The sequence below is a fragment of the Carex rostrata genome, chromosome 15 (genome assembly GCF_964058835.1).
Source record: "Carex rostrata chromosome 15, lpCarRost1.2, whole genome shotgun sequence".
Taxonomy (NCBI): Eukaryota; Viridiplantae; Streptophyta; class Magnoliopsida; order Poales; family Cyperaceae; genus Carex; species Carex rostrata.
Window position 1 is genome coordinate 9,628,505 of NC_135932.1, and position 13,561 is coordinate 9,642,065.

The following is a 13,561-nucleotide window of genomic DNA, read 5'->3' on the forward strand; positions in this document are numbered from 1 at the left end:
TCCCAATAAATTCTAAGTCCAAACCACCGACCGAAGTGTGTCCGTATCAGTAGCGGGTTGGGCCGGGCAGTACTCGTCGACAATTAACAAACAAAAAGTTTGGATTCGGTTCCGCCAATTCAAAAATTTTAAGTTTGGATTCGGTTCCGCCAATTTAAAAATTTATAATCCAAGTATAATTCAGAAATAATTCGGTACAATAAGTAAGTGAAGAAAAAAATTCTTCAAAAAAAATCAAGCAAAAATTCAAAAAAAAAAAATGGTCTTTTTTTTTTGCGTTTTTCTCGCGAATAATACGTGACTCGCGTTTTATTCGCGAATAAAATGTATTATACATTTTTTTGTGTTTTATTTGAAGTTTGGTTCCGAAACGTCAAAGAAACGATTTATACGCGAATTAAATGCGTATAAAACGCGAGTCATGTCACTATACTTATATGGTCAGCTAACGACCCGTGAGATAATTACAGACATATCATAAAAAATGGAGTGTGTAACGGACGTGTCCGGTGCCTAACTACACACTCGCGAATAATTCTCGTACGATTTGTTTTTTTGACGTTTCTGAACCGAACATCGAATAAAACACAGAGAAAAAAAAAACCACATTATACGTTTATGCAATTTTTTTTTTCTTCTTTCTTGTACTACCAAATCATTTCTGAATTATACCCAAATTATTCCTGAATCACGAATTTTTCACCCCGCCAAATCAAACCCAAACTATTCATTTATTACTATGATTATGACTATAACCTCACGCACCCACCTCCACACTGAATCTAAAATGTAACCCACTCCACGCCCATTCTCTAATCCATTAGCACACAAATACGGAGTTGTGTGCGGAGCCGTACAACTTGAAATGACTTTCCCACATCTTTTCCTATTCTACTGGAATGCATATCATCTGCATTAATTCTCTTTTGAGTTAACGAATCTCAATCGTCTGATCTTAAACGGAGTCAATCCGACTCCTACTTATAACACAAGGAGTTATTTAATATTAATGCAGATCTAATCTGCACGAATCTTAAAAAAGTAATAGAAGGAAGGTGCAATAAGTTCTGCAAAGTAAATTTGAAATTGATTTATGAAACAAACTACAAAGATAACGACTTTGCAATTAACATCCCACACGGGCTTTTTCAAAATATAAAAACTAAAATAAAAAACAAGACTTCACACCTTGCGAAATGAAATCTAGCTAAAACCGAGTTTAATTTCTGAATAAACTGTTACATCACATGTAATTAGTAAGTACAATGAATACAACTAATGTTATGATTGGATGGAGAGTAGAGGAAGGAACGGGAGCTAAATAATAGAAAGGGAAAATTAACGTATTTAATTTCTAAGTGTTTGAATAATTAATGAGAAAAAATAAATTTAACTTTTTTTTCTGTCTTATTTCTTGTTTGGTTGATTAAAATTAATAAGGTTAATGAGAAATTTAATGACTGTTGTAGTACTATGACAAAAAACTTTTATAAGAATTATATAAGTAAGATATATAGCTGATCTTTTGTACTATTTTTTCTAAATATATTTTGCAACAAAATTTATTTCCATCCATTACACTTCAAATTAGAAGGGAAAATGATTCTATTGATTACAATGATAAAATGTTAAACATTTCACTTCTCGTATCCTTCACGACATAATTTTGTCAACCAAAAAAGATTTTGACACGTGACCGGGATTCGTCGTGCCGTATTGGATATGGTGAACAATATCCCAACACAAGTCACCGCGTTCCGTCTTTTTTTTTGTTTGTAAAATTTGAGACAAATGATTTATTTCCATAAATTATTATTATTATTATTATTATTATATATTCAACAACAACAATTAAGTCTTTAGTCTCAAACAAATTAAAATAAGCTAAAAATTAAATCCAACTGGAATCATAAAACCAAGGTACGGTAATAAAAAAAAATAGTAGTACAAATAATTCTACCGATAGCAGCAGCAATAATAATAATAATAATAATAATAATATTACATATATTTGTACTTTAAAAAATTTGAGATGCGGCGAAAATGTACCGATATTATGGGCAATGCCTTCCATGTATTTATTAAAAAATATGCACAAATGCTGCTGCACAGCAGGTTCAAGAGCCTGACAATTTATCTTAATTTCAAAATTTTAATTTTTGTTTCTATTTATGTTTTCAAACGTTGTAAATGAACTTTTTTCCAACATATATTTTTATTTTTGGACCAAAATTCAAAAATTAGCTGTAGAAAAGTATAATAAAATAAAAATAAAACATAAGCTCAATAGAAGTAGTCAAAGTCCAATTACAAAATAAGGAAAATAAATAATTCAATTGAAAAAGAAAATATACAAAACGGTTAACTTTGATTTCTTCCTTTTAAAGAAGTTTTTTTTTTTTTAATAAGAATTTACATATTTCTAAATTTTTCATGAAGTAATCAGCACTTTGCAAATTAAGATTGTTTCTCTGATTTCGCTCTAAAAAAATATAATATCTATTAATAAAACCATTTTTCTATAAACACTATCAGATAAAATTCTAAAATCTCATATAAAAAATAACATTGTCAATTGCTCAAAAGTTTATACTAAAAATAAGCATGTATTTTTCTCAAACGAGAGGAGAGAGGATGCTCAATGCAATTTTTTTGTATAGTTTTATATCAAATTTACCCTTAATTAATATCCTAAATTTTTTATTTGTATCGTAATAAAAATAAATAAATCAAAACACTCCCGTTTGGTCAAAACTCAACAAATATTCAGGCCGTAGGGGCATTTGGCGGTCCCAAAAACTGGAGTCCGCAAAATGATTCTGTGGCCCCAACTTTTTTTTTTTTACAGAAAAATTATTAATATAAAAAAATAGTTTTTGTGCCAGACCTTGTAGTACTAGTTATATTTCTTGTTATAATTTACTAACAGAACTTGCAGTACAATTTAGACATTGCTGGCACATAAATTAATTTTTTATTTTTTAGTTAATAAATATTCTTAAAAAAAAAAAAATTGGGATCGCAGAATCATTGTACGGACCTCAGACTGGAACCACAGAATACCTGTGCGGACCTCAGTATTTGAGGCCACATAATGGGCCAGCAGCATGGGTAATTCTCAAAAACTCCAGAAACAGAGATTTTTATTTTTTTATGTTAGAGATAAAAATTTCGGATTAATATCTTCCTTGCTTGATAAGTCTTTCTTTGTGCATGAGCGCATTTCGCATTGTTTAAATAAAGGGTAAAGTATGGTATGCTTTTTAAGTACCTTTTGACTCTAACAAAAAAAAAAATATTCTGTAGAAACTTTTTTCTAATCTTTAAAGTTTCAGTGGTGATTAATTATTAAAGTTCAAGAGGAAGAGATCTCACTAGTATAGAAACATAGACTGTTACTGCTATAAGATATCCATAAAATTCATTACGTGCGTGCGGCTAGGTTTTTATTTATATCGTAATAAAAAAATAAACTAAAACCTGTTTAAGAGATGGGAGTTCAATGTAGGTACTGGAGTGTGGGGATTGAAATAATTATTCTAAAAAAAATAAACTAAAACACTATTATGGAAAATTTCACATTTATTCGGGCCGCTAAGTCAATCTGCGGCCCACCTTAGATGTCTCTCAAAAGCCCAAAAATTGCACTGTAATATTAAATATATTCAAGTTTGAGGGACCTCTAAACCAATCTGCGGTCTCTCATAAATTGGCCGCAGATTGACTTAGCAGTCCGCGTAAATGTGAAATTTTTCATAATGCAGGATGTTTTGGTTTATCGTTTTTTTAAAGGGTACAAATAAAAATTTCGGAGGTTTTTACATCTAAATTTCATACACAAAATTGTATATTTAACATAGACATTTTTTCACCATCTGCAACAAAATTGTATTAATTTTTGTTTAGTCCATATCTAGTTTTTTCGCTTGCTCAAAATTTTAATCTGTTTCCTCAACATTTCATTTTGAGCATATGAATTAATTATATAATAAACAAACATAATGTATATTTTGTTGAATGTTATAAAATTGTGCAAACGAAAAATCAGACACAAAATTGAACAAAAAAGAATACAACTTAAAAGAGCGAATAAATTGAATGAATTTTGTTACAAATAATGTAATCATGTATATGTAAAAACTACGATCTTATTAATGAAATTTTGATATAAAATTCTAGCCAATATAATGAATTATATTGAAATCTTACAACACAAATTAAACAAATTAAATGAATTTAGATGTCTGTATATTGGGTATTTAACTTTCAAAATAACCGTGATACACTGATACCATAGAAAATAAAATAAAAAAAGGCAACAAGCAAAGTCATTATTTTATTCTCTTTCAATAACATTTGGTAATTTCCTTTTACATATTTGATATATGCTTAATTAAATTCCTACTATAATTAAGAAAATAAATAAATAAATTGAATATAAAGAGAATTTTCTCTCTTGTGCTAAATAATCCAATTGTTGTGCTTAAAATAACACTTCCCAATAAATTAATATGTAGTCTCCTGGATTCTGAGTTTTAGTGGTGATCTGATCTATCGATTCTAATCGACTTTGCCTCCTCTGAAATTTTTTTTGCCCCTCTTCTGAATGTTTAATTTGTAATTCGGGTTAAATTTAGTGTTAAAATCAAAATAATTTTTTTGATTATAATTGATAATTAGAAATATAAGTAAAAACATCAAAAATTAACCTAATATTTGAGTTTGGATCCGAACCGTCCAATCTGTGTTTGACACGAATATTAAAGGCTCCCTTACATTCCACCTCAGTCCGGATTTACTCGGATTCTAATCAGACGGTAAAGATAAAAACTGAAAGATTGAATTACTTTAGGGATCCTGACCCCAGACGAAGAGGAATACCGAATACGACAATTACCTTTGCACTATAAATCCATTGTTTTACCCTGGGTGGATTGGGCACTGATACACCATAGGGTGTACGAACAACTGACAGTGGGACCCATATACTCACAGTTATATTTGACACACTGACGCTGGTCCACGACGTCGGCACATTATTCCAAATTCCCAAAATAGCCCCGGTCTCCATACCCCTCACCCTTCCCCCGTATTCGTTTTTCGTGGCATCGCTCCTTACTTCCGCCCCTCTCCTTCTCTTTCTCTTTCTCTTTCTCTTTCGTCAATTTTAGTTCCTCTCGATCCTCCTTCGGTCACCGCCTACCCGATCACCACCGTATCTCATTCTCCGCCTTCTTCTGCCATGACGATAATGACTCCGTCTCCTCTCGAGGTAAGCACACCCTATACCCTATAAATCTTCGCTCTCTCTATGCAAAACCCTAGCAGAGAATACACGTTACTGAGCTCTTTTTCTCTTCTCTCTTGATCTGGATCGTATTATGAGTTGCTTGATTACTATACAATATTTATTGGAACCATTATTTAACGCGTGAGCTAGGTGTGTGGGACGGGTTATTAGAAAAAAAAAAACTTGTTTTCTTTTGGCTCGTTCTTGTGGATTCTTTCGACTATAGCAGCAAGAGACTTTGAGATTTATAGATTATAGAAAGAGTAGGTTCCAGTAGCGAGGGTTTTGATTGCTATTTGATCCGCTGTTTAATGGATCTGAGGATGTTGTTTTACTGGAAATCACAGGAAGCACAGGAGGATGAGGAGATGCTGGTCCCGCATCAAGAGAATGTCAATGCTGATGAAGCACAACAGCAGGAGCCACAAGAGCAACAACACTCTGTAGAGCCTATGGAAGGTGATTAATTTCAATACCATAAATGTTCTGCATGCAATTGAGATATTTCTGTGGCTTATAGGCTTCTTCTGTGATTATGTAATTTGAAATATTGCATTTTTGAAGTGCGGGGTGGGTTGGTTTTTAAAATTTTCGGCACACATTTGGAATATTCGGGATTAATTTGACAAAGTCCCCAAATGTCAGTGACTCCTGCATTTTTTATGAGATTTCTACATTCTTATAATGATTTTTATCATGCATCTTTGGTGAAAAAGGCGAAGGTGGACATTTGCTTTATTATTTTCTTGTTGGTTAATTGATTTTAATATCACGTAAAATGAGAGAGGTGCCGCACTCTAGCATCAAGTATTGTATTGTTAACTTTTTTTGAAGAAAAAGGGGCTATTAAATTTCAAATCTTTTCTTTAACATGTTTAGTGTATTAAACCATGTGACACGAGTCAATGGTGGAAATGCTAAAAGTTTAGCTGTGCTTGTTTAGTGGACTAGTCAAGCATACTTCGTTACATGTGTTATCCTTTGTATGCTCCTTTTTGTATTAGGGGATGTGCAACTTCATCAATGTAATTTTGTGACAAGTATTTTTATTTATTAAGTTAGAAAATATACCGTGAGTATATAGAAAAAAACTAGGTTGGTGATCTATGCCACTGGGACTTTTGTTGGCAGATCAAACATTTTTCCACTATGTCCTGACCAAAGAGAATCCTGTCAAAAAAGAGCTCAGCATTTTTGTTGCCAGCACTTTAACGATAAAATATATTAAGAAAATGATATCGGAGTAGTGATATAAGTTAATTGTAGGAAAGATGATTTCCTTCAATTGAGTCGTTTAAAACATAATCAGTTAATTCAGAGTTTCTAATCCTCTTTGTTGTTTCTTTGGTGATAGTGGTGGCACAAAATGAAACAGTATCAACTGCAGAGAATCAGCCTCCTGAAGATCCTGCCACATCGAGGTTTACATGGACCATAGAGAATTTCTCTAGGATTAACACAAAGAAGCATTATTCAGATTCATTTGCTGTTGGACTCTACAAATGGTAAATAGAAAAAATCACCTTAAGTCCCATTGTTTGCAACTAAGCACTTATGCTTCTCCTTGCTGCTGCTACTGTTTTTCCAGTTAACATCATGATTTAAATTTATTTTTGACATGGCACTCTTAGACATCGGTGGCAATATTTGTTTTGGTTATATTTACTCTTTCTGAAAAAGATGAAAGTAGTGTCTGAGATATCACATGGAAGCTCGATTTCCCAGTATGTTTATTTCAGGTATCTAGACCATACCAGTAGAAGCTGAACTTGAATTAGGTTATGAAAGCTTTAAGCTTCTTTAATTTTGCTTTGCTCTTTGATGTGTCCAAATAGATTGATTCTCATATGAAAGCTTGGGACATTGTGTAGTGGTAAGTCCAGTAAAGAACTGAATTATCGGCAAATAAAGCATTTGCCATACTTGTACTTCTGGTTGGGCACACCAGGACTTAGTATTTGGTTTTGTTTGTGGAGAAATAAACCTGACATTTTTGGGAGAATTAACATGCACAATTAATGATTAATTGTTTTAGGCGGGTGCTGATTTTTCCAAAGGGAAACAATGTGGATCATTTCTCAATGTACTTGGATGTTGCCGACTCAACAAGTCTGCCCTATGGCTGGAGCCGTTTTGCTCAGTTTAGCCTGGCTGTGGTAAATCAGATACATCCCAAGTTGACAGTTCGAAAAGGTAACTATTTTGCTGGCTTGGCATTTTCATTTATGTACTTGTTAGTTTGTATCCTTCTATTGATGTATCAATCGGTCATGCCTTGAGACCTCTTTAAATATATATTGCTTATCACTAGCTCTACATTTGTAACTGGTATCAATCACAATATTAAGATATTGACAGCTAAAAGACAATATGTACGTTTGTTGTTATATGTGCCGCTCTTTTCTAGAGTTGTCATGTCAGAAATATATAAGATTTTAAATTAAGTACTGCAACCATTTTTGCACTAAGCAAGCTGCTTTTTTCTTGTCCTTGCATTTCAAATAATTGTTCCTTGTTGTTAGTCATAGAAACAACTGAAATATACAGTGCCTTCTTCTCACTTACATATTGCATGGCAGAAACACAGCATCAGTTCAATGCACGCGAGAGCGACTGGGGCTTCACTTCCTTTATGCCTCTAAGTGAAGTGTATGACCATGGAAAGGGTTACCTCCTGAACGACACTCTTGTGGTAGAAGCTGAGGTGACAGTGCGTAAAATGCTCGACTACTGGTCATATGACTCTAAGAAGGAAACTGGTTTTGTTGGGCTTAAGAACCAAGGTGCCACCTGCTACATGAACTCTCTTTTACAGACCCTCTACCATATCCCATATTTCAGGAAGGTATGGAAATCGTAGACCTTACTAATTTGCCTCTCCATTTCTTAGACAGCATTTGTCCCCTTCTTTTAATGCTGCAAGATCCTTGCGGATCTATTATTGGAACTGTATAGGGAATAACTTATTTCTCTTCTATTGCTTCAGGCTGTGTATCACATGCCCACAACTGAGAATGACATGCCATCTGGGAGCATCCCGTTGGCTCTCCAGAGCCTCTTTTACAAGCTCCAATATAGTGACAGCAGTGTTGCTACAAAAGAGTTGACCAAGTCTTTTGGGTGGGACACTTATGACTCTTTCATGCAGCATGATGTTCAAGAATTGAACCGGGTTCTTTGTGAAAAATTGGAAGATAAGATGAAGGTACAAGAATTTAATCCTTCTCTTTTATAATCGCAGTCCCCATTTAGGTTTAATCTCAATTGAGAGCACCCAAAATATACTATGACTAAACAATATCCGGCTTGATCAAGTTTGTATCATACAACCTATGGTTGTGCTCGAATTGGGCAAGATGGGAGGAAAGGGTGGAAGAGGGCAATTGGTCCTGCCTGAACTCTTCACCTCGCTCCACAACTTTTTAAACCTTTTTGAAGGGTAGAGGTTAAAGAGGGGAGAAGTTCCATCTCTATACAAAGTCCCTAGTATATGTGCGCACAACCAGGACCTCCCCTTCTCTTCCCCGCCTACAGTTTCTGGAGCATCTAGTAATGGTAATAGAAGTATCAAGTCAGGCAGTGTAGATCGTATAGATAGTCAGTTTTTAAGCAGATAATACTTTTGTTCTTTTCAGGGTACTGTTGTGGAGGGGACAATCCAGCAGTTATTTGAAGGGCATCACATAAATTATATTGAATGTATCAATGTGGATTACAAATCTAACCGGAAGGAGTCCTTCTATGGTATGTGATCAGTCTTAAATTATTTCAGCACGAGGATGCTAATATAATGGGGCTCTTACATTTAATGTGAGAATAGACTTGTACTACTAGGACTAGGGTATGAAATGCTGACACGATAAAAGGATTACCTTGAGACACGAGGATATGTGATTTGGCATGCACTAATTAAAGCTTTCTTATATTTTTAATTGGGCATGGTATGACATTTCTCATGATTTGGCTTGTTTTCTTCAGATCTCCAACTTGATGTTAAAGGTTGCCGGGATGTCTATGCATCTTTTGATAAATATGTTGAAGTTGAACGGCTTGAGGGTGATAACAAGTATCATGCAGAGCAACTTGGTCTCCAGGTGGGTTTTAGCAACTTCTAAATTTTTGGGTTTGAACTCATTGTTCTGAAAATGTTATTTACAAGTATTTAGAAATTTAGTTGAATACGATCAGCATTGGACATTGCATTCTGGTATTGAATCTGTCCAGAGTAGTATCAGTCTGTGCAAGGACTAGCTGATCGTGGCTGTTGTTAGACAAAAAAGTTCTTTGCTTGGAAATTCCAATTGATAAATCATATATGAGCTCAAACAAAATACAAGTTGAGAAAACACAATTCTAAGATTTTTGTATGTAACATTGTTTACTTAAAGAAAGGGTCTTATTTTGAATTAATTATTCTGTAACCTACTTTATTAACTGGAACAATTCAAATTTATTTTCTTGACAGGATGCTAAAAAAGGAGTCCTCTTTCTTGATTTCCCACCTGTTTTGCAACTCCAGCTGAAGCGCTTTGAGTATGATTACATGCGAGACACCATGGTTAAGGTTATCATCCACCCTCATTACTCTATTTTATTTTATTTTATTTTTTCACATGGTACTAGATTTGGTGTTGAAAAGTGTATCAGTATTTTGTATTTTTTTTTTTGTGTGGTAAAAAGCCTGTAGCATATATGTTGTTATTACTTAATGAGTGAGTATCCAGTGAAAATGGATTAATTTGGCCATTTGTCAAATATAGTTTCTGGTTTTGAAATCTGACATTTGGAATATGATCTATAGTAATATCTATATCATGCACATAAAAGATGATGTAATTTAATACAACTTTTACTGTTCATCAAATGCTTTAAAATTTGCTACAGTCCATATGTATGTTATTATGTTTGGGAAGATTTTTGTTTTTTTTTCTTTTTCTTTCTATTTTTGAGTTTTTTTGACTCGACACTTGAAAAATATTGTCAAAATTTGCAAGTTAACTTAATTGTCAATGGATCCCAACCCTTAATATAAATGTTCTTATTGTTAGCTCTTTTCTAATTCCAGTACTGTAGAGTGATTTTGGGGGCAAATCAAGGGAACATTACAAAAGAATAAATTAAGTATGTCTTAACACAAGTCAGTAACTTGACCTGTAATTAATACAACAAAGACAAGCAAAGAACGAAATAAGTCATAGAATCTGTTTCATTTACTTACAGGTCTCATTCATACTTTGTCACTGTAAATTTATTTTTGAAATAAGGGCTCCAGTGAAACCTGGCATCCATGTTGGGCGACATGGCTTATCACCATCTGTGCTAGGCCTGTGGTTCATTGTTACTGTAATATTATTTGTAAGTTGTTGTTGGGATTATGTAAGTTAATTTATGTTGCCAATATCAGATAAATGACCGTTATGAGTTCCCTCTTCAACTTGACCTTGACAAAGATGATGGCAAGTATCTTGCTCCTGATGCTGATAGAAGTGTCAGGAACCTTTATACTCTTCACAGGTATTTGATTTGATTGTTGTATCAAGATGAGATATACTATACTGCATACAGGATTAGCGGTACTTGCTGGCATTTGTTACTTTGATAGTGTTGTAGAAAGATGGGTGGGGTTATTTTTTCTTAATTCTTATTAAAAGAATATAGTCTTCAAGCCTACACTGTGGCATGATTTATTGCCCAAAGAAACCTCGATTAAAAATCAAAGTGCCACAAAACTAAGTGAGGCTTACGTTTTGAAATTCGAATATGTTCTAAGGATATGTTAGGTCTAAATTTGACTAGTCTTGCTGATTTGGTGTTGACAATCTTTTGAGTGCTAACGTCTCTCTAATTATTGTGTAGTGTTCTTGTTCACAGTGGTGGGGTGCATGGTGGACATTACTATGCTTTTATTCGACCATCTCTCTCTGATCAGTGGTATGTTCTTGAAATATTTGTTCATTCCTGTGGGTTATGTTTGTATCTGGCCTTGCATATACTTTTCCTGAATACATCTGTAGTCTTAAAGATTTTGGTAGCAATACATGTTACTACTGGTTTCTTGTCTGGTAATATAGTTTTTATTTTCTTCTTCTTCTTCTTCTTCTTCTTCTTTTCTCCTTGTTTATTTTAGTTTTTGTAGTGGGTTTGTGGCTTTCAAATTAAAAGATTAGTTTTTTTTTTTTTTTTTCTGGCATTGAACAAGTAACAATGCCTGTAGAGGTTATATATGTATTATTCCTTATTATTAATTATCAGGCAGGTTTGTTACCAGTATGTATTTGTAATTTTGGATTGAGGATGCCTTATGTTCAGGTTTAAATTTGATGATGAGAGAGTAACAAAGGAAGACATAAAGAAAGCATTAGAAGAACAATATGGTGGCGAGGAAGAGGTAAAATATTTTTTGAATTGCTGCAAATAAAAAAGATTGTTTATAATATATTTAAAACTGAAACGTTCTGTCTTTATATCCTTTGCCCTGAATCAGCTGCCTCAACTCAATCCTGGCTTTAACAACACCCCGTTCAAATTCACGAAGTATTCAAATGCATACATGCTTGTCTATATTCGTGAGAGTGACAAGGATAAAATAATGTGTAATGTGGATGAGAAGGACATCGCGGAGCACTTGAGGGTACTTTTCTTGTATTAAATGTGAATTTTGCCTTTTGTACTTGTATATTTTCCCTCGTTGTTGTGCCTTTTCTCCTGTATATTGATAATGTGCTTTTGATATATCGTCACAGTTGAGGTTGAAGAAAGAGCAAGAAGAGAAGGAACACAAGAAGAAAGAAAAAGCTGAGGCCCACCTTTATACCATCATAAAGGTATTAGCCATGTTCCTCTTCTTTATTAATGATATATACTCTGTTATCCTTAGCCATTTGGATTTTTTTTAATCCTCTTGATTTCTTTAAATGCTAATTAAACTGTAAAGGTTGCACGAGATGAGGATTTACACGCACAGATTGGGAAGGATATATACTTTGACTTGGTGGACCATGACAAAGTCCGCAGCTTCCGTATTCAGAAACAATTACCGTTCACTGCTTTCAAGGTACATTTTGCCTTAATTTTGACGGTTGATGCCGCTCTGTTAGAGATTAAGGCTACAAAAGGTCAAAATTATATAGCTTTCTTAATTTTATGGAGAAGCCGCGAGTTACTTGTATTCCAGTCGTTCCTGGTGTGCTTTGACAAGCCTTGAGAAGCCGCGAGTTACTTTTTTTTCTCTCCTTCGTGTGCTTTGACAACCTTGAGAAGGGTTGAAGTAGTTCCATATCTAATAAACATATAAGAAGTATTGAAATGGATCGAACTAGGCAAAACCCAAAAAGGGATTAAATATTGATCTGGTATTTGCTGTAGGAAAAACCCGAAAAGGGACTAAATATTGATCTGGTATTTCCAGTTGTTACTTGTATTCACCACAGCAGGTAAATACAAAACCTGTCCAGTTCTTGATATTTCGTAAACATGGCATCTTCTGAAATTTGATGTACATTTATGTAGGATGAAGTTGCCAAGGAATTTGGCATACCAGTGCAGTTCCAAAGGTATTGGCTGTGGGCCAAGCGCCAAAACCATACTTACCGCCCCAACCGCCCGCTGACGTCCCATGAAGAACTACAAACAGTAAGCTTCTTTTTTATTGAATAATTTGGGAGCTATTGGTAAAGTGCAAGCATTAGAGCATCTCCATCAATGCAATTGATTAGCAATTGCAAGACAATTGTCGAATTGAAAGTAGCCACTAATTGCAAAATAAATGTATTCATGAAAGAATAGTAACTGCCAATTTTCTTATATGAAAGTGCTTTTGAAAGCTTTCAAATTTTCAAAGGGTTCAATATATTTGAAAATAGAAATGAAACTGGCAACAAGGACTTTGCAATTGCATTTGCAAGCCATAGGAGATGCTCTTAGCAAGCCCCTCAATGTTGATTCTAAACCAACATTACAAAGTACATTGATTTTGCAGTCTGACCTTCTTTTGTTGAGCCTGTAACAAATACCTTGTATAAGTGTTAGCCCAGACATAGGGCATTGTCAGTTGGTACATCCATTGATTTTGTGCCTTTCATTGATGACCCACAATTGCTGATATAAACTAATGTTGTTTAGATGACTTACATCCATGTTCTATTTATGCAGGTTGGTACTCTTAGAGAGGTATCAAACAAGGCACATAATGCTGAGCTGAAGCTGTTCCTAGAAGTAGAGCGTGGTGTGGTAATACCTTGAAAGTGTTTCAAGTACCTGTTCTATAAATTT

The 13,561-nt window shown here is 34.0% G+C and overlaps 1 protein-coding gene across 5 annotated transcripts in view; it reads left to right on the forward strand.

The window, feature by feature from the left end:
• The first annotated feature begins 5,065 nt into the window (after nucleotides 1–5,065).
• The window catches only part of LOC144566277 (ubiquitin C-terminal hydrolase 12-like), a 43,854-nt gene continuing 35,358 nt past the window's right edge, over nucleotides 5,066–13,561 (forward strand). For 4 of the 5 annotated variants that reach the window (XM_078316265.1, XM_078316264.1, XM_078316267.1 and 1 more), the window contains exons 1-17: nucleotides 5,067–5,272; nucleotides 5,638–5,749; nucleotides 6,645–6,795; nucleotides 7,326–7,483; nucleotides 7,870–8,135; nucleotides 8,277–8,495; nucleotides 8,926–9,034; nucleotides 9,269–9,384; nucleotides 9,756–9,854; nucleotides 10,695–10,804; nucleotides 11,147–11,221; nucleotides 11,600–11,678; nucleotides 11,775–11,921; nucleotides 12,034–12,114; nucleotides 12,225–12,344; nucleotides 12,800–12,922; nucleotides 13,442–13,519. In XM_078316265.1, coding sequence (XP_078172391.1) covers nucleotides 5,243–5,272; nucleotides 5,638–5,749; nucleotides 6,645–6,795; nucleotides 7,326–7,483; nucleotides 7,870–8,135; nucleotides 8,277–8,495; nucleotides 8,926–9,034; nucleotides 9,269–9,384; nucleotides 9,756–9,854; nucleotides 10,695–10,804; nucleotides 11,147–11,221; nucleotides 11,600–11,678; nucleotides 11,775–11,921; nucleotides 12,034–12,114; nucleotides 12,225–12,344; nucleotides 12,800–12,922; nucleotides 13,442–13,519 — 2,073 coding nt within the window. In that variant the 5' untranslated portion in view covers nucleotides 5,067–5,242. Of the gene's footprint in view, nucleotides 5,273–5,637; nucleotides 5,750–6,644; nucleotides 6,796–7,325; nucleotides 7,484–7,869; nucleotides 8,136–8,276; nucleotides 8,496–8,925; nucleotides 9,035–9,268; nucleotides 9,385–9,755; nucleotides 9,855–10,694; nucleotides 10,805–11,146; nucleotides 11,222–11,599; nucleotides 11,679–11,774; nucleotides 11,922–12,033; nucleotides 12,115–12,224; nucleotides 12,345–12,799; nucleotides 12,923–13,441; nucleotides 13,520–13,561 lie in introns of all 5 variants that reach the window. The other variant, XM_078316263.1, reaches the window with a different exon arrangement.